This window comes from Artemia sp. Qi Xiang Cuo, chromosome 21 (assembly GCF_049724085.1).
Source record: "Artemia sp. Qi Xiang Cuo chromosome 21, ASM4972408v1, whole genome shotgun sequence".
In the NCBI taxonomy this organism is placed as follows: Eukaryota; Metazoa; Arthropoda; class Branchiopoda; order Anostraca; family Artemiidae; genus Artemia; species Artemia sp. Qi Xiang Cuo.
In genome coordinates, this window is record NC_142814.1 from 12928749 (window position 1) to 12948969 (window position 20221).

Sequence of the window (20221 nt, forward strand, 5' to 3'; positions counted from 1 at the left end):
ACACTGATCAAAGCATACGGTTCTGCGATAGACGATCTTTACAATTGAGGGCCTTACGTGACGATAAAACACTTTACGGTTTACTGCTTCGATTCAGAAGCAATAGGTGAAGTAACTGAGGGTAGGTGAAGAAATTTGAGAACCGGTAGTAAAACATAACGAAACACAGTAGTGCAGTGCTGTGGTAGTGCTTCATGTTGTGTGTGGTGCTGTGTGATGTTTCACGTAAAACAAAAGTGAAAGCAGTAAAATTTGAATTAAGAACACAACGAAGGAAGACGCATAAAATAATCGTAAGTATAATTTTCATAAAATTGAAAAAAAATGAGTGCAATAACACAAAATTTCGACAAAAGAACAAATGAAAGCAAAAGAAAATCAAAGCATGGCTTCTCAGTCAAATAAGAGAAAGTCAAAGCATGGCTTCTAAGCCCCTGTAGAGTGAAGGTGATCTGCTCCTGAAAAAAAAAAAATGAAATAGCCAATAATATGATATTAAAAAAAGGATAAAATTTTAGAAACTGTCAGCTTAATCAGTTCGTGGAAACGAACGGTACGTAAGGAGCAACATGGCCCAAGAATCCCCGAACTTAGCAAAAGACATAATTTTGATAACAGCTGATACATTGAAAGAACTATCTTTTTGTGCCCGTTAATTTAAAAACTATTTCCATAAAATAAGTTTTCAAAGAAAAAATGAAGAACTCTATTAAACCAAGAACGAAGAGAAATAAAATCAAATCATCTACTAAAAATGCGGAAAAATAAAATCAAATAATCTTTCATGCGTAAAACTATCACAAATCACCATTAATAAATAAAGGCAAGCCAAAACGAATAGAAATTACAATAAATAACCCAGTCAAAATCAAAACAAGCAAAAATTAACCTGAGTAGGACTAATAACCCCCATACCTTCTCAAGATCAGAACATAATTTGCACTTTACGGAAAAAAATTTGTTTTTAAATGTTTCCAATTTTTTTTACTTTAATAGATCAAAAACTATTAGGACTAATAGTTGAACAAAAAAATGTTCATAAAAATGAACATTCATTTGTATTTTTTTTTCAGTTAAGTGAAAATTATTCTCTGGCCTTGAGAAGGCATAAGGGTTGTGAGCAAGCCCTATGCCAAAAAATGAACCTGGATTGTCAGTTTAATATACATATTCCTTAAAATCATAATAATTTTTGTTTTATTAAAGTTAAAAATTGACAATACTTAATATGTTGTATTCTATTTTCAGTAAAGTAAAATTCTGTTCTGGTCAGGAGAACACATGAGGGTTGTCAGCCCTACTCATGTTAATTTCTGCTCGTTTTGAGTTTAGCTCGGTTATATATTGTAATTTCTGTTCGCTTCAATTATTTATTCATTATTTGGTTTTAGTTTTAATGGAAAATACATTGGCAACATTTAGTTTTAAGCATAATGGGCACATTGCATAACTATGAAGGGCTGACATACCCAATATACCTAGATACATAGTTACCAGACCGTTCAATTATGCTGAACAAAATGGCTGTCTCAAAATTTTGACTGTAAGTGTTTGGAAAATTATAGGCTAAGGAGGAGAGTTGCATGCCCTCCAAACCCACCTGACTCTTAAAAAGGACAGTAGAACTTTTGATTTGTAATCAAATTAGCTCCTTTAAAAGTTTCAATGATATTACTAGCTGTGATAGAGCAACGCTGCCTATGATACTGCTTATATGACCTTTTGCGTATAGTAACTTCATTTAATTGAAACTCCCCCTAAACGTTCTCTAAAAGCTTTACCTTAATACCCTTAGTGTCATTAGTTACTGTAACCGTAGAAGTAGCATTAAAAGTATACACATAGTGTCTTCTGGCTTCTTCAAAATCCGCCAAAACTTATCCTGAAAGGTCTAATTTAATAATATAAGCCGCCCTTATAAAAACATATTGTTTTGTCACCCTTTTGAAAATCATTATGCTCGTGGTTCATTTTGATTTAGTCCAATGTCCGCCAAAATACTCCTTGAAAGCCTCAACTTAGCTGATTGAGTTTCAAATTAAAGGTTAATACCATCAACCGTTCCTGAAGCATTGCTGATACGTCCTCTTGACAACGTGTGTGGGCATAGTGTTTCAGTTTGGTTCAATAAACTTTCAATATTGCCCAAAATTTTTTCCTTAATAGCCTTAGCTTTAGTGGCAGCAGTAGTAACACCGGTAGTAATAGTAGCACTAATAATAATAGCAGTAGTAGTAGTAGTATGAGTAGAAGCAGTAGCATTAGGATGCAAACATTTGCTTTGAATAGTTCAACAAAACTCACAACAAGCCCTGTAAATTTCGACTTTAAACACAAAACTGTTCCACAGATATTGCAGATATGCTCTTTTGACAACCTACATACAAACGGTGTGTCGTGATTCAGTTTACCTTCCCTCCTAAAAATTCCCTGAAAATTTCACATTCAAAACTTAGGCATAGTCGTAGCAGTAGTCACAGTAGTAGTATTAGTAGTACTAATAGTAGTATTGATAGTAATAGCACTAGAACTAGTAACAGCAGCATTAAAATATTGCCTTTTGGTCAGTTGAACTTCCATCTCATCAAGTCCAAAAAGTTTCAACTTAATACAATTACCCCCTGCTATCACATAGCCAATATGATCTTTTGATAGTCTGTATATTCATATACTTCTTGAAATTATCATCTTAATGCTCTTAGCCTTAGAACTAGTTGCAATGAAGTAGCAGTAGTAGTAGTATTAGTAGTAGCGTGCACATGTTGCCTTTTGGTCAATTGATCTATCCCTTTGAGCATTCTCTGAAAGTTCCCAATTAATACCCTAATCAATTTTTGAGACACGCCCTTTTGACAATCTGAATACACATAGTGTTTTTTGATTTAGTTCAAAATTGCCCTCAATGCTCTATCAAATTTTCACTTTCATAGACTTAGCCTGAATAGTAGTAGTATCACAGCAGTTATGGTGATAGTAGGAGAAGTAGTAGCAGTATTAATGTTGCATTAGTAGTAGTAGTAATAGTAGTAGCAGAAGTGTTAATAACAGTAGTAGCATGTGCATCTCGTCTTTTTGTCTGTTGAACACCCCCCTCATGATGCCCCTGAAGTTTCACCATAATACGGTGAGCCATTCCCAAAATAATTTCTTAAACCACATTGGCCTGACATCACACAAAGAAAGAAAAACAAGAAAAAATGGGGTTTTTATAGGCCAAATGAAAATACTGAAAAAACAAAGGGAATATTTCAAGAGGACAAACGCCTCTCTTCTTCATCGCAAAACGAAATAATGTATCCAAGAAAAGTGCCGAAGAAAAAAACAACAAAAAATAAACGCGGAAAGTCAATGTGAAAAGAACCAAAAAACCAAAGAAAAAACCAAAAACTTAAAACATGAATAAAATTCAATAAAAGCCGAAAATTAAAAGAATTAAAACCAAATACCTAACAACCATAAAAGCGAGTTATTCGCCAATATCCGCGATTTGCACAAAATCCAAAAAAATATGAACTGCCATCGACAGATAATAGCGAACAACTGACAAAGAAAAGAAAACAATTCATTCACTCAAAAAACAAAGCGAAGCATCAATTAAATAAGTTGGAGAACTATGTAATCTGATTTCGGATTTTAATTAATGTATTTCTTGCAGACACCCTTTGAGACCTAAAAGGTTGTTCACGTGTTTGATTATATGACTGGGAAAGTGGTTAAAGGTTTATTTCAGGGATTACTAAAGTATAAGCTTCTCTTTTGAGAAAACCGAAATATGACTCGTTTATTCACATTTTTTGTTCATTTAAAGTTTTAATTTCGCTCTTTACTTTGATTTAGGAAGCTCCTTTTTATTAAAAAAGAAAACTAAAAAAATAAAAAATAAAAAACTTACGTCGTAAAAAACAAAGGCTGAAAACACAAGAAGAAAAATAATAGCCAAGTCAAAACCAAGGATGTATACAATAACTTCCCTTTAAATCAGATTAAAGCATCCATTTTTACTTTCTTAGGGCCTTACGAAATGAAAAATTCTCTTGCCAAGATTATTCTTTCGATGCTGAGGCAAGGAATGGATAAGTCTGATGCGTGACAGGAGGTGAAGAATACTGCGTTCCAACTTCATTTTTTAAAAATAGTAGACTATTTCAATATCGGAAAGGATACTGCAACCTTATCTTGATTTGACGTACTATGAATGATGTATAATATGATATAAAAATGATGTGTTTGATGCTTTATGAAAGACCAAAATCAGAAACACTAAATCTGACAAATGAATACTTTGAAGCCAAAATAAAAAATTGGCAATCTCAAGGTAAATTTGAGTGATATTTAAAAAATTTGCGTCTTGCTTGTACAAAAAACTCGTTGTCAAGCTATCAAAAATGCACAATCATTTAGCACTGAGTTTCTGAGGTCACCAGCAGCAAAGAAACAATTTTATTTCACCAAGGCCTGTTGCAGGAACGAGAGTGACGCTCTACGCGAGCATCTAAGCCCGTGATTCCCAACGTGGGGCGTAAGTCCCACCAGTGGGACATGGATACATTTTGGTGGGTCATAGGCAGGACGTGCACTCTTCGGCTGACTATACTTTAGAGCCTTAATTTTGAAAAAAACATTCTTCTTGGGAATGACGTCTCATTCATATGCATTTAAATAGCAAAAGATACATGATAGTATTGTAATGATGTCATAATGTCTATAGAATATGCTGTATTCAGAAATTATCTTTCATTAGTATAAATGAAATTCTTTGTCCAAGGGGTAAAGAATTCTTTGTCCAAGGGGCACGGGTTCGATCCCTGGCATGGTCAGTTATTTGATTTGGGACGCGAGTCAGTGGTGTGACTCTATAAGCTTAGCCATGCTCGACCCAGCTTTAAATGAGTACCTGGAGAAATCTGAGAAAGGTAAGCAGGAAGGGTGTGCGAAAGCACAGGATGGCTGGCCCCCAGCCCCCCATTGCACTTCCTGGCTGAAGGGCCACGAAACGGAGATCAGCACCACCAGTTTGGACCTTAAGGGTCTAGTGCCGTCATACTTACTTTATAATTACTTAATATGCTTAGAGGACGACCTATAAATAGATACCAAGCAAGTGACTTTTTAAGCTTCGTTTAAACGAAAATTTTGAATAATAAAATTTAAATTTCATGCGTGGGGAAACAGGATCGTAGGAATACCTGGGCGGGGGATGGCCCAAAAACGGCAGGGATACACTGATCAAAGCATACGGTTCTGCGATAGACGATCTTTACAATTGAAGGCCTTACGTGACGATAAGACACTTTACGGTTTACTGCTTCGATTCAGAAGCAATAGGTGAAGTAACTGAGGGTAGGTGAAGAAATTTGTGAACCGGTAGTAAAACATAACGAAAAACAGTAGTGCAGTGCTGTGGTAGTGCTTCATGTTGTGTGTGGTGCTGTGTGATGTTTCACGTAAAACAAAAGTGAAAGCAGTAAAATTTGAATTAAGAACACAACGAAGGAAGACGCATAAAATAATCGTAAGTATAATTTTCATAAAATTGAAAAAAAATGAGTGCAATAACACAAAATTTCGACAAAAGAACAAATGAAAGCAAAAGAAAATCAAAGCATGGCTTCTCAGTAAAATAAGAGAAAGTCAAAGCATGTCTTCTAAGCCCCTGTAGAGTGAAGGTGATCTGCCCCTGAAAAAATATTCGAAAAAAAAAATATTTCGAGAATACAAACGCCTCTTTTCTTCAGCGCGAAACAAAATAATGTTTCCAAGGAAATTACCGAAGAAAAAAACAACAAAATACACACGCAGGAAGTCAATGTTAAAAGAACCAAAAAACCGAACAAAAAAACAAAAACCTTAAAGATGATTAAAACTCAATAAAAGCCAAAAATTTAAAGAATTAAAACCAAATACCTAACAACCATAAAAGCGGGTTATTCACCAATATCCGCGATTTGTACAAAATCCAAAAAAACATATGAACTGTAATCGACGGAAACTAGCGAACAACTGCCAAATATAAGGAATCAATTCATTCACTCAAAAAACAAAGCGAACCAGCAGTTAAATAAATTGGAGAACAATGTCATTTGATTTCGGATTTTAATTAATGCATTTCTTGCAGACACCCTTTGAGACCTAAGGGGTTGTTCACGTGTTTGATTAGATGACTGGGAAAATGGTTCAAGGTTTATTTCAGGGATTACTAAAGTATCGGCTTCTCTTTTGAGAAAACCGAAATATGACTCGTTTATTATCAGTTATATTTCGCCCACTAATTCAGGCTCAAAAATCCTATACTAAAAATTCCGCTGATTTTGTTTCCAAGGTTCCTTTCACATTGACTTTCCGCGTTTGTTTTTTGTTTTTTTTTTTCTTCAGCACTTTCCTTGGTTATATTATTTCGTTTCGCGCTGAAGAAGAGAGGCGTTTGTCCTCTCGAAATATTCGCTTTGTTTTTTCAGTATTTTCATTTGGCCTATAAAAACCCCCTTTTTGCTCGTTTTTCTTTCTTTATGTGATTCCAAAAATATTACTGATGTGCCCTTTTAACGCACTTTTTATATTAATATTCTAAGCCTTACAAGTTGTTACAATTGAAGTAGTAGTGGGAGTAGTTTAGTAGCAGTAGTAATAGTATTAGCATTAATAAAAATATCAGTGGTAATAGTATTAGTAGTGGCATGCTCATATTCCCCTTTAAGCATTCTCTGAAAGTTCCAAACTTATACTCAAATCCATTCTTGAGATACACCTCTTCGACGACCTGCATGCACATAGTGTGCTTTGATTTAGTTCAGATTCCCCATCATTATTCTGTCAAATTTTCATGTTCATACGCGTAGCCTTAATTGCACTAGTATCTTAGTAGTAGTAGGAACAAAAGTAGCAGCAATAGTGCTGCATTAGTAGTACTAGTGACAACAGTAGCAGCAGTATTAATAGCAGTAGTGCCAGGTACATGTTGCCTTTCGGTCATTTGGACACCCCACTCATGATGCCCCAGAAGTTTCATCTTGATAAGTACTAGTAACAACAGTAGCAGCAGTATTAATAGCAGTAGTGCCAGGTACATGTTGCCTTTCGGTCATTTGGACACCTCACTCATGATGCCCCAGAAGTTTCATCTTGATATGTACTAGTAACAACAGTAGCAGCAGTATTAATAGCATTAGTGCCAGGTACATGTTGCTTTTCGGTCATTTGGACACCCAACTCATGATACCCCAGAAGTTTCATCTTGATAAGTACTAGTAACAACAGTAGCAGCAGTATTAATAGCAGTAGTGCCAGGTACATGTTGCCTTTCGGTCATTTGGACACCCTACTCATGATGCCCCAGAAGTTTCATCTTGATAAGTACTAGTAACAACAGTAGCAGCAGTATTAATAGCAGTAGTGCCAGGTACATGTTGCTTTTCGGTCACTTGGACACCCCACTCATGATACCCCAGAAGTTTCATCTTGATAAGTACTAGTAACAACAGTAGCAGCAGTATTAATAGCAGTAGTGCCAGGTACATATTGCATTTCAGTCACTTGGACACCCCACTAATAATGCCCCAGAAGTTTCATCTTGATAAGTACCAGTAACAACAGTAGCAGCAGTATTAATAGCGGTAGTGCCGGGTACATGTTACCTTTCGGTCACTTGGATACCCCACTCATGATACCCCAGAAGTTTCATCTTGATAAGTACTAGTAACAACAGTAGCAGCAGTATTAATAGCAGTAGTGCCAGGTACATGTTGCCTTTCGGTCATTTGGAGACCTCACTCATGATACCCCAGAAGTTTCATCTTGATATGTACAAGTAACAACAGTAGCAGCAGTATAAATAGCAGTAGTGCCAGCTAAATGTTGCCTTTCGGTCACTTGGACACCCCACTCATGATGCCCCAGAAGTTTCATCTTGATAAGTACTAGTAACAACAGTAGCAGCAGTATTAATAGCAGTAGTGCCAGGTACATGTTGCCTTTCGGTCACTTGGACACCCCACTCATGATGCCCCAGAAGTTTCATCTTGATAAGTACAAGTAACAACAGTAGCAGCAGTATAAATAGCAGTAGTGCCAGGTACATGTTGCCTTTCGGTCACTGGGACACCCCACTCATGATGCCCCAGAAGTTTTATCTTGATACGGTAAACCCTTCCAAAAATATTGCTGAATCACCTGTACCAGCAATCTGTATACACAGAGTAAGTTTTGATTTAGTTCAACTTTCCCCTCAACGTTTCCTCGGATTTTCATTTGAATATCACCAGCCTTGGTAGTACTCGCTAGAGATGCAGTAGTATTAGCTGAAATAATGGTATTAGTAGTAGTAGTAATTGTAGTAGTAGTAGCAGCATGCAAATATTGACTTTTTGGTCAATTGATCATTTCCCTTATCACTTCCTGGAAGTTGCAAATTAGTATACTCAGCCATACCTGAGTTACACCCTTTTGACAACCCATATATACATAACGTGTTTTGAGTTAATTCAGCACTCCCTGAAAGGCTCGCCTGAATACCTTTCGTCTTTTTGGAAAGTAAAGGTCTAACATGCATAACTTCAATAGCATATGCTATATGTAAACAATGAACGAAATGCTTAAGGTTCAAGGTTTAATTTTAAAATATCTGTACAAAATAGACATAAATAGAGGGTAAACGCCGGAGACACAAGGTCGAATGACAAAAACCCGATACATTAATCGGAATAAACCTGTTTGACTACGAAAAAATAAATAATATTTATTCCATGACTCACCAATAGACGGGCACCCACCCCACAAACCCACCGACACCGGGCAAAGATCCACCGAAAATACCAGTAAAAAAAAACAAAAAAAACAACGGGCGAATAAGGGTAACCGATGACCGGCATCTCACAGGGCAAAACACCCAACAAAACAATATTATCAAATGTACCCACATTTTCAATATATTATTAATTCTTAAAATTATTTATAAGGATAGAATGAAGTTGTTTTTTTATATTTGGAAGAGATTTGCTGCAATCAATAAATGGTAGATGAAGACACCATGAACCCGTGATTGAAAATAAGAGCGAGAACCGTGATCTCTCTGTGCTTAATTTTAGGTGCTGAATGTTCCATTTATGACGGGTTTCATAAGAATGGGCATGTTGCACAGGGAAAAAATTATTCGAACGAAAGTACGTAGGTAGATCCGACCGGTCATATTTTACCTTAAATAAAAAAGAATTGAGGGTGAATATCTGTGAAACAGGCAAAATATTAGTTAAAAGATATAGAGTTTCAGTTTTACTCTTATTAGGATACGAAGACGGTGATGGTAAATATTTCTTTAAAATTAGAAGAGCCCGGTTTTGAAGAATTTGTATCGGTTTCACATTACATCTGAATGTTGCCAAATATATCAGAGGACAATACGTAAGATGGGAATGAACCAACGCAAAATAAATTAGACGTAGGATTTCATATGGAAAAAAATGCTGAAACCTTCGCATTATACCAACCCCTGAGCAACTTTAACCCGTAATCTATTACAATGTTCTTTATATGACAGATTTTCATCAATAATAATACCCAGATACCGGAACGAACTTACCCTTTGAATTTGAATATTTGTAGCATGATCAAATATTGTTGAAATTACTTGTGCATTCTGCCCAATTCTACTATAAATGATAAATTTGATTTTTGATGCATTTAGTGACAAACGATTAGCTTTTAGCCATACAAGAAGTTGTGAAAATACGATTTGCAGCTTCTCATTGAGATCCTCTTCCGAATATCCAGTAAGTGATGATCCGGTATCATCAGCGAAAAGAACATTCAGACCAAGGTTTTCTGTCGCTGATGGAAGGTCATTTATATATATTAAAAAAAGCAGTGGTCCCAGGATTGAGCCTTGCGGGACACCAATATTTGACAACAGACATGGATCCGAAACTGTGTCGTTGATCATAGTCACTTGGGAGCGACGACTTATAAAAGATGCGATAAAATCGTGCGCTGGTCCTCGTATTCCACCGTGGTTTAATTTATACAACAATATTTCATGGCTTAACGAATCAAAGGCCTTCTCAAGGTCCAAAAATATACTCGCCGGGATCCAATATTATGTCCAGACACTCGTGAATAAATTGTACCATAGTTAATATAGCATCCTGCGTACTATGCTCTTTTCTAAATCCATATTGAGTTTTTGAAAAATAATCTTTTGAACAGAGAAAATTATACATTCGATTATAAAAAACATCGCTCCATTACTTTAGAAAAACCCGAAAGAATAGAAATGGGTCTATAATTTGAGCAATTAGTCCGGTCACCATTTTTATATAGTGGTAACACTTTCGCTTTTTTAAAAGAATCCGGAAAAGTTCCCGATCTAAATGACAGATTTATTAAATGACACATAACTTTATTAATACTAGGTAAAATGGCTTTAACAATATTGGTCAACGACTCATCAATCCCCGGGGAATTTTCATTATTTAAAAGCTTAGCAACCTTAGCAAGCTCTTCTTGTGTTACCGGAGTTAAAAACATAGAATTCTCAGAAAGACTTCCTAGGTACGTAGGATAATTACATTGCCCATGGGACATATTATGTTGGATCTTATTAGCTATTGACTGCCCGATTGACACGAAATGAAAACTTAAAGGTCTTTGCCCTAAGGGCTGCGGGGGGAGATGACATCCCCAGAGGCATAATTACTGGACCTTTGAACAATGCTGAACAAAATAGATATCTCAAAATTTTGATTGGATACTTGTTTTGGGAAATGATTGGCGTAGGGGGGGGGGGGGGCTGGTTGCCTTCAAATCCCTATTGACTCTTAAAAAGGGCAATAGAACTTCTTATTTCTAATCCAATGGGCCCGATCCGAAATTTGTAAGACCACCCCTTCCACAAAAACCTTATATGTTAAGAATGGGCAACTAGTGTAGCTTAAAGCCTTTCCCCCAGAATATAACTTACAATCCTTGCCTCAGGGCTCTGAGGGGTTGTGTCGATCCTGGAGGCATTGTTATATATTCTTTGGACTATTTTGACCAAAATGGCTATCTCACAATTTCAACCAGATGCGTTTAGGGGAAAGAGTATAACTTATAGCCCTTACCCTGAGGGATGTGGGGGGGATGCCAACCCTAAATACCTAATTACTAGACCTTTCAACTATGTTGAACAAAATGGCCATCTCAAAATTTTGATAGGATGTGTAGGAATGATGGGTGAGGGGTAAGTAGAAGTGACCCTATTGACACTGTCCCTCACCCCTGCTGCCATCTACAATTTAGTCTAACTCTGTCAGTACACCAAATATGGGCATAGAGTCCCTGGGGAGAACACGTGGCTAATGGGGTCAATGACCTAAATTGATTGCGTAATCAAGGTGTGTCAACAACAACAACATCGACCTTGACATTCGCTGAGAGCGTGCACTTACAACAACAACGACATCGACATTGGAACACTTGAGCTGTCGACCTCAATTCACCTATCGTGAATCAATAATTCCCCTTAGAAACAACAAATTAATTTCCCTTTCTTGACAGATAAATCAACCAATGACATCATCTGTCAGACTTTAAAAATTTTCGCATAGAAACGATTCTCCAGGAATAGATCCAAGTCATTAATGTCTTTGCCTCGGAAACAACTCTTTTGGTCGAACTCCAAAGGATATTAATAACCAAAGGCCATGGAAACAATTCTCCAAGAAACATCTTAGCGATGAATTATTTTAGCGCGAGAATCAGGTTTCTTATTAATTTGAAATGCATTAGCGCAGAGATGCCAAAAAACAAAAGGAACACGCTGAAATTACGTTTAGGGATTATTTGGGTGAAACCGTTTTAGACAGGCTATGGAACTATTTCGGCGAAACAGTTAGAGACATTTTGAAAGATGATTTTTGAAGAGATTTTAGAAGAGAATTTAATGGTGAAACTCTGTGGTCGTTATAATACACAAGTTTCATTTGAACAGTGTTGTGAGGTCCTCTAACCCAACCCCAAAGGGTTCCAATCCTCCTACCCCTACCCCGAAGGAGGCCCCCGGTCCTCAAAGGTCCCCCAGGGCTCCCAAAGGACCCACGGGGACCCAAAGGCCCTCCACCGGTCCCCAACTGCCCCTCCGGACCCCCAAAGGCCCTCCCGGTGCCCCAAAGGCCCACCCCCGGTCCTCAAAGGTCCCCCGGACCAGAGAAGCGCTGGCGGGAGGCGCCGTGGCCCAGGAAAGCACAACAGGATGTGCCGCAGGGTTGCGCCACGGGTCAGGAATGTGCCGCAGGGATGCGCCGCAGGAAAGCGCCACAGGGATGCGCCGCAGGGATGCGCTGCAAAAAAAGTAAACTAAAAAGTAAAAATTTCGAAATGTTATCCCCCAAACGCCCTTCTCAGACCCCCAAAGGCCCTCCCCTGGTCCTCAAAGGTCCTCCGGGCTCCCAAAGGGCCAACCGACGCCCCCAAAGGCCCACCCAGACCCCCAAAGGTCCTCCCCCGGTCCCCAAAGGTCCACTGGGCTCCCAAAGGCCCTCCCCCGGTCCCCAAAGGTCCCCCGGGCTCCCAAAAGACCACTCAATCCTCAAGGGCCCCCGGATCCCCAAACGCCCTCCCTGGGCCCCAAAGGTCCTCCCCCGGTTCCCCATACATGCACACTAAAACTTACACACACACAAAAACTGACACACACACTCAAAAACTTACACACACACACGAAAACTTACACACACACACGAAAACTTACACACACACGCCAAAACTTACACACACACACACAAAAACTTACACACACACACACAGACAAAAACAAACACAATCACACGAAAACTTACAAGCACATAAAAAATTACATGCACACAAAAACTTACACACACACAAACACAAAAAACTTACACACACACACACACACGAAAAATCAAACACACACGCCAAAACTTACAAACACACAAAAAATTAAACACAAACACACACAAAAACACACACACACACACACACAAAAACTTACACAACAAAACAAAAAAAAATCACACACACACACACACAAAAACATAAACACACACACACAAAACTTACACACACACACACGAAAAATAAAACACACACGCCAAAACTTACACACACACAAAATTACACACACACACACGAACAAAAAAACTAATACACACACACACACAAAAAAATAAAACACACAAAAAATTACACACACACAAACACACACACAAACACAAACACACACACACAAAAAACTTATATCCACACACAAAAGCTTAGACACACAAAAACTTACACACACACACACACAAAACTTAGACCCACACGCAAAAACTTACATGCACACAAAAACTTACATGCAAACAAAAACTTACACACACACAAAACACACACACGCACAAAAACTTACACACACACACAAAAACTTACACACATACACACATGAAAACTTACACATGCACACGCCAAAACTTACACACACACACGCCAAAACTTAAACACACACACACACAAACTTACACACACACACACACACAAAAACTTACACAAGCACACGAAAACTTACATGCACAGAAAAACTTACCTGCACACAAAAAATTACACACACACACACACAAAAAATACACACACACACACACACGAAAACTTACACACACACGCCAAAACTTACATAAACACACAAACATACACACACACACACAAAAACATAAACATGAACACAAAAAAAACTCACACACACACGCACAAAAACTTGCACAAAAAACAACTAAAAATAAAAATAATGCAAACACAAAAACACAAATAACTTACACACACAAAAACATACACACACACACACACACACAAAAACTTACAAAAGAACGCTATAACATAGATGCAAACAAAAACTAAAATTAACAAAAAAACATACACACACACACACACACACACACAAAACACACACACACACACACACTAAAACTCACACACACACGCAAAAAATTAAACACACAAAAAAACTTACACACAAAGACAAACAAATAAACACAAAATTAAAAATGAACACAAAAAAAAACTCAAACACACACGCAAAAAAAATAAAAAACAAACACACTCACAAAACTTACACACACACACACGAAACATTACACAAACACGCCAAAACTTACAAACACATAAACTTACACATTCACACGATTTTAAATATGTTCCATTCTTTTGCGAAAACACACAAAATTTAGAAAAAATACAAATGGTCATTTAGTTCCACTTCAATTTTTATAATTTTTAATATTTAATAGACATTTTCAACTTTCTAAAGGGTAAATTTTTTAAATATGAGCCTTTCTGTTGCGAAAATACACAAAGGTTAGAAAAAATACAAATGTCCCTATATAACATCCCCAATACGTCTAAAAATAAAGAATTCATACACATTTTTAACTAGCTACGGTTAAGTGTTTTTAATATGAGTCATTCTATTGCGAAAACACACAAAATTTAGAAAAAATGCAAAAAGTTCATTTATTAACTCTGAAATAAGGATAAAAATGAAGAATACATACACATTTTCTACTAGCTAAGGTTTAGTATTTTAAATAAGAGACATTATTAAGATAAAAAAAACCTCAGTTATACTAAAAGAATAAAAATCCAATTTTTACTCTTATAATATGCTTTTTATTAATAATTCATACAAAATTAAAACAAGATAAGGTTAAGTGTTTTAAATATGAGCCATTCTGTTGCAAAAACACACAAAAGTTAGAAAAAATACAAAATAATCCTTTATTACCTATTCAATACTAATAAAAATGAAGAATTCATACACATTTTAAAATAGCTAAGGGTAAGTGTTTTAAATATGAGATAATCTATTGCGAAAAAAAACAATATTAAGAACAAATATAAACTGTTTCATTATTACATCTACAAAACGGTTAAAAATGAAGAATTTTTACACATATTCAACGAGATATTAGTAAGTGTTTTAAGTATGAGCCATTCTGTTGCAAAAACACACAAAAGTTAGAAAAATTACAAAATATTCATTATTCAGCTCTGAAAAACGGCTAAAAATGAAGAATTCATACACTTTTTCATCTAGCTAAGGGTAAGTGTTTTAAATAAGAACCATTCTGTTTTGAAAACACACAAACCTTATAAAAAATACAAAATATTACTTAATTACCTATGTAAAACGGCTGAAAATGAAGACTTCATTCATCTTTTCAACTAGCTATGTTTATGATTGTTACATATGATCCAGAATGTTTATTATTAAGTCATAATTTATAAATTATTCTAAAGAGACCGGGAATTCCTATTCTATTCTGCAAATTTTTTCTACGTCATAATCATTTTCTTCTATCTAAGGGTAAGTGTTTTAAATATGAGCCATTCTGTTGCGAAAACACACAAAAGTTAGAAAAAATACAAAATATTCCTTTATTACCTCTGCAATACGACTAAAAATGAAGAATTCATACACATTTTCAACTAGCTAGGGGTAAATGCTTTAAATATGAGCCATTCTATTGCGAAAACACACAAAAGTTAGAAAAAATGCAAAATATTCATTTATAGACTCTGCAATACGGCTGCTAAATATGAAGAATTCATACACATATTCAACTAGCTAAGTGTGAGTGTTTTAAATATGAACCATTCTGTTTCGAAAACACACAAAAGTTAGAAAAAATACAAAATATTCCTTTATTACCTCTGCAATACTGGTAAAAATGAAGAATTCATACACATTTTCAACTATCTAAGGGTAAGTTTTTTAAATATGAGACAGTCTGTTTCTAAAAAACACCAATGATAGAAGTAAGTCAAACTATAACTTTATTACAAATTCAATAATGCTAAAATTTTATAATTCATAAAAATATTAAAATAGATAAGGTTTAGTGTTTTAAATATGAGCAATTCTGTTGCGAAAACACACAAAAGTTAGAAAAATACAAAATGTTCCTTTATTACCTCTGCAAAACGGTTAAACATGAAGAATTCACACATATTTTCAACTAGCTAAGGGTAAGTGTTTTAAATATGAGCCATTCTGATGCGAAAACACAAAAAAGTTCGAAAAAAGACAATAAAAACCTTTATGAACTATTATAGAATTGTAATAATTACTTATTAAGACAATTTTTCTAATATATAAGTTTAATTTATTTCAAAATGAGCCAGTATTTTTCTTTCAAAAAATTATGATAGTAAAATTACAAAATATAAATTTATTGAAAATTAAATTATGCATTTATATTATTATAAATCATATTAAAATACATTATAATGGAAAGATTATTAATTATGAGACTTTCTGGTGCTAATACACACAAAATTTAGAAAAAATACAAAATAGTCCTTTATTACCTCTGAAAAACGGGTAAAAATTAAGAATTCATACAAATTTTCAACTAGCTAAGTTTAATTGTTTTAAATATGAGCCATTCTATTGCGAAAACACACAAAAGTTAGAAAAAATACAAAATGTTTCTTTATTACATCTACAATATGAGTAAAAATTAAGAATTCATACGTATTTCCAGCTAGCTAAGGGTAACTGTTTTAAATATGAACCATTCTTTCGCGAAACCACAATATATATAGTAATTATACAAATAATCCAGTATAAAAAAAAAAAATCGGAAAAAATAGAAGGCTAAAGTCAACTATTCAAATAGCTATGGGTAAGTGTTTTAAATATGAGCCATTCTGTTGCGAAAACACACAAAAGTTAGAAAAATTAAAAAATATTCCTTTATTACCTCTGCAAAACGGCTAAAAATGAAGAATTCATAGACATTTTCAACTAGCTAAGGGTACGTGTTTTAAATATGAGCCATTCTTTTGCTAAAACACACAAAAGTTAGAAAAAATACAAAATATTCCTTTAATAACTCAGATATAATGCTTATATGGAAGTATAAATAACAAATTTATTAGATCTAAAGTTTTTATGTATTTTAGATTGTACTTAATAGTGCAAAAACACACAAAAGATAGAAAATATGCAAAATGTTCATTGTTTTAAACTGCTAAAAGTCTAAAAATTAATAGATATAAAGAAAATTATTATTTCTAAAGTGTAAATGTATTAATTATGAGCCATTCTATTGTATAAACACTCAAAAGTTAGAAAAAATGCAACCTGACCCCCCTAATTGAAGGATATGAATTAGAACCATGGGAAAGTAATTTCATCGTATTTTGCATTTCCCACAAGAGGACACTTTTCGAGTAAAAGTAAAGAGCTACCAGACTAAACCAAAGATATGATTAAATAATAACGAATAATTGTTCAAAACTAAATTTTCTGTATTACGGGAATGGTTTATTTTCGAACCATTATATCTACCAAAGTTTAAATACATAAGTTAAACTAAGAGGTTTCAATTTCAGGAAAAAATTACATTTTGACAACATTTTACAATTTACAAAATTTAAATTTTTGTTTAGTTTCAAAATGTTTTCTGTCACTCATCTTCTTTTAATCATTCACAAACAATACTAAAGAAAACCACTTCTCAAGCTTTATTGTTTTTTAATTATTAATAGGTATCTAACTTCTTTGAAATATACATTTTACATTTTTAATTTACATACTTTAGATAAGTATCTTTCCACAGTGGTTTATATTTCAGATGAATTCTAATGTAATATTATTTTGCATATGTCCAATGGAAAACAAATTGAAAGAACATATTATTGAACTCAATTACAACCTAGCTAGGCATCCAGTTGAATACCCTTACATTATTTTCCATCTTTCTTACTATCTCAAAATATACTGACTTTTAAAGTTTTTCAAAGCTCTTAAATATACTAACCTAACGATTATTTATTTACGAAATCGTGCAAACTTTTGATTTAGAACAATTATTACTTTTCTATGTATCATTTAACACTCACTAGAATTGCCACTTATAACTCGTGAAGACTGATTTCAAAAAAACAATTCTCAACTTACTTAGACTATTTGTATCAATCAAAGCATATAGAATATATATTAAGTAAATTTTGTGTTCGTTTTTGTTTTGAATATAAGCGAATGTAAAAAGGACATTAGACTTTTTGTCAGTCTATCAAAGAGTGAGTAGATGTATGGTTAAGCTAGGTTAGATTATGTTAGGTTAATTTAGGGTAGACTAGCTTAGCCTACGTACGAGACAGAAAAGTTCTTGGGTGTCGAGCTCCCCCCCCACCTCAACCATCGCTCTTGAAATCCCTTGAATTAGGTTAGAGACAGATAAAAAGTTAGGTGTATGGTTAGGCTAGGTTAGATTATGTTAGGTTAATTTAGGTTAGACTAGCTTAGCCTACGTAGCCCCCCCCCTCCCCCACTGCCACTACCATTACTATTTAAATACATTGAATTTGGTTAGAGACGTAAATCCAGTGATTGTGTTGGGTAGGGGCGGTTCGCTTATATAAGGTTAGGTTAATTAACGGCAACCTCCGTTTTGAAGATTTTTTATTTGGGGGGGGGGGGCTCCCGCCCCCCTCAACAAAAATTTATGTGTATGGTTAGGTTAGGGCAGGTTACGTTAGGTTAATTTAGGTTAGAATAGCTTAGCCTACGTACGCCCCCCCCCCGGGGCCCCGGTGACGGTCCGCCGACCCCGGGGGGGACCCCCCCCCCCAAGGTTTGGGGAAATTAACTTTCAAGGGTACTCCCCCCCACCCCCCCCGGGACCCGGGGACTGAACGCCGGCCACGGATAGGACCCTCACCACCAAGGTCAGGTTAGGTTAGCTTAGGTTAAGGTACCTAACATTTCTAGGTTAACTTACATCAGGTTAAGTGGCGCGCCACTTAACCTGATGTAAGTTAACCTAGAAATGTTAGGTGTGTAAGTTTTTGTGTGTAATGTGTGTGTGTATGTTTTTTTGTGTTTGTGTTTTTTTTTGTGTGTTTTTGTTTAAGTTTTTGCGTGTGTGTGTGTAAGTTTTGGCGTGTGTGTGTAAGTTTTCATGTGTGTGTGTGTGTGTAAGCTTGTGTGTGTGCCTGTAAGATTTTGTGCGTGTGTGTAAGTTTTTGTGTGAATGTCAGTTTTTTTGTGCATGTAAGTTTTTGCGTGTTTGTGTAAGTTTTTTGTGTGTGTGTGTGTAAGTTTTTGTGTGTCTAAGTTTTTGTGTGTGGATGTAAGTTTTTTGTGTGTGTATGTAATTTTTTTTGTGTGTTTGTGTGTTTTTGTTTTTGTTATTTTTTTGTGTGTGTGTGTGTGTGTAAGTATGTGTGTGTGTGTAAGTTTTCGTGTCTGTGTGTGTAAGTTTTTTTGTGTGTGTAAGTTTTTGTGTGTGTGTAAGTTTTTTTCGTTTTGCTGTTTAAGTTTTTGTGTGTGTGTAATTTTTTTTGTTTGTGTTAGATTTTGCGTGTGTGTGTGTTTTCTTGTGTGTTTGTGTGTGTTAGTTTTGTGTGTGTGTGTGTGTAATTTTTTGTGTGCATGTAAGTTTTTGTGTGCATGTAAGTTTTCGTGTGCATGTGTAAGTTTTTGTGTGTGTGTGTGTGTAAGTTTTGGCGTGTGTGTGTAAGTTTTCATGTGTGTGTGTAAGTTTTCATGTGTGTGTGTAAGTTTTTGTGTGTGGGTGTAAGTTTTCGTGTGTGTGTAAGTTTTTGTGTGCATGTATGGGGAACCGGGGGAGGACCTTTGGGGCCCAGGGAGGGCGTTTGGGGATCCGGGGGCCCTTGAGGATTGAGTGGTCTTTTGGGAGCCCGGGGGACCTTCGGGGACCGGGGAGGACCTTTGGGAGCCCAGTGGACCTTTGGGGACCGGGGGAGGACCTTTGGGGGCCTGGGGGACCCTTGGGGTCCGGGTGTCGGGTTGGGCGCCCGGGGGACCTTGGAGGACCGGGGGAGGGCCGGTGGGGGGCGGAGGCGGGCGGTTGGGGGATCCCAGGTCGTACGTTTTACTTTGTAGTTTACTTTTTTTTGCGGCGCATCCCTGCGGCGCATCCTGCGGCGCTTTCCTGCGGTGCCCTCCTGCGGCGCATCCCCTGCGGTGCTTTCCTGACCAGCGGCACAGCCCGGCGGCACATCCTGTGGCGATTTCGTGACCCCCGGCGCTTCCGGGCGGCACTTCTCTGGTCCGGTGGACTTTTGGGGACCCGGGGAGGGCCTTTGGGGCACAGGGAGGGCCTTTGGGGGTCCGGGGGGCAGTTGGGGGCCTGGGGACATTTGGGGACCGGTTGAGGGCCTTTGGGACCCCGTTGGTCCTTTGGGAGCTTGGGGGGCCTTTGAGGACCGGGGGCTTCCTTCGGGGTTGGGG

At 36.4% G+C, this 20221-nt stretch overlaps 1 protein-coding gene across 1 annotated transcript in view; it reads right to left on the reverse strand.

Annotated features, from left to right (window-relative positions):
* Window positions 1-324: 324 nt before the first annotated feature.
* The window catches only part of LOC148939253 (uncharacterized), a 95840-nt gene continuing 75943 nt past the window's right edge, over window positions 325-20221 (reverse strand). Inside the window, exon 13 of the mRNA XM_089106620.1 lies at window positions 325-458. Coding sequence (XP_088962746.1) covers window positions 413-458 — 46 coding nt within the window. The 3' untranslated portion in view covers window positions 325-412. The remainder of the gene's footprint in view (window positions 459-20221) is intronic.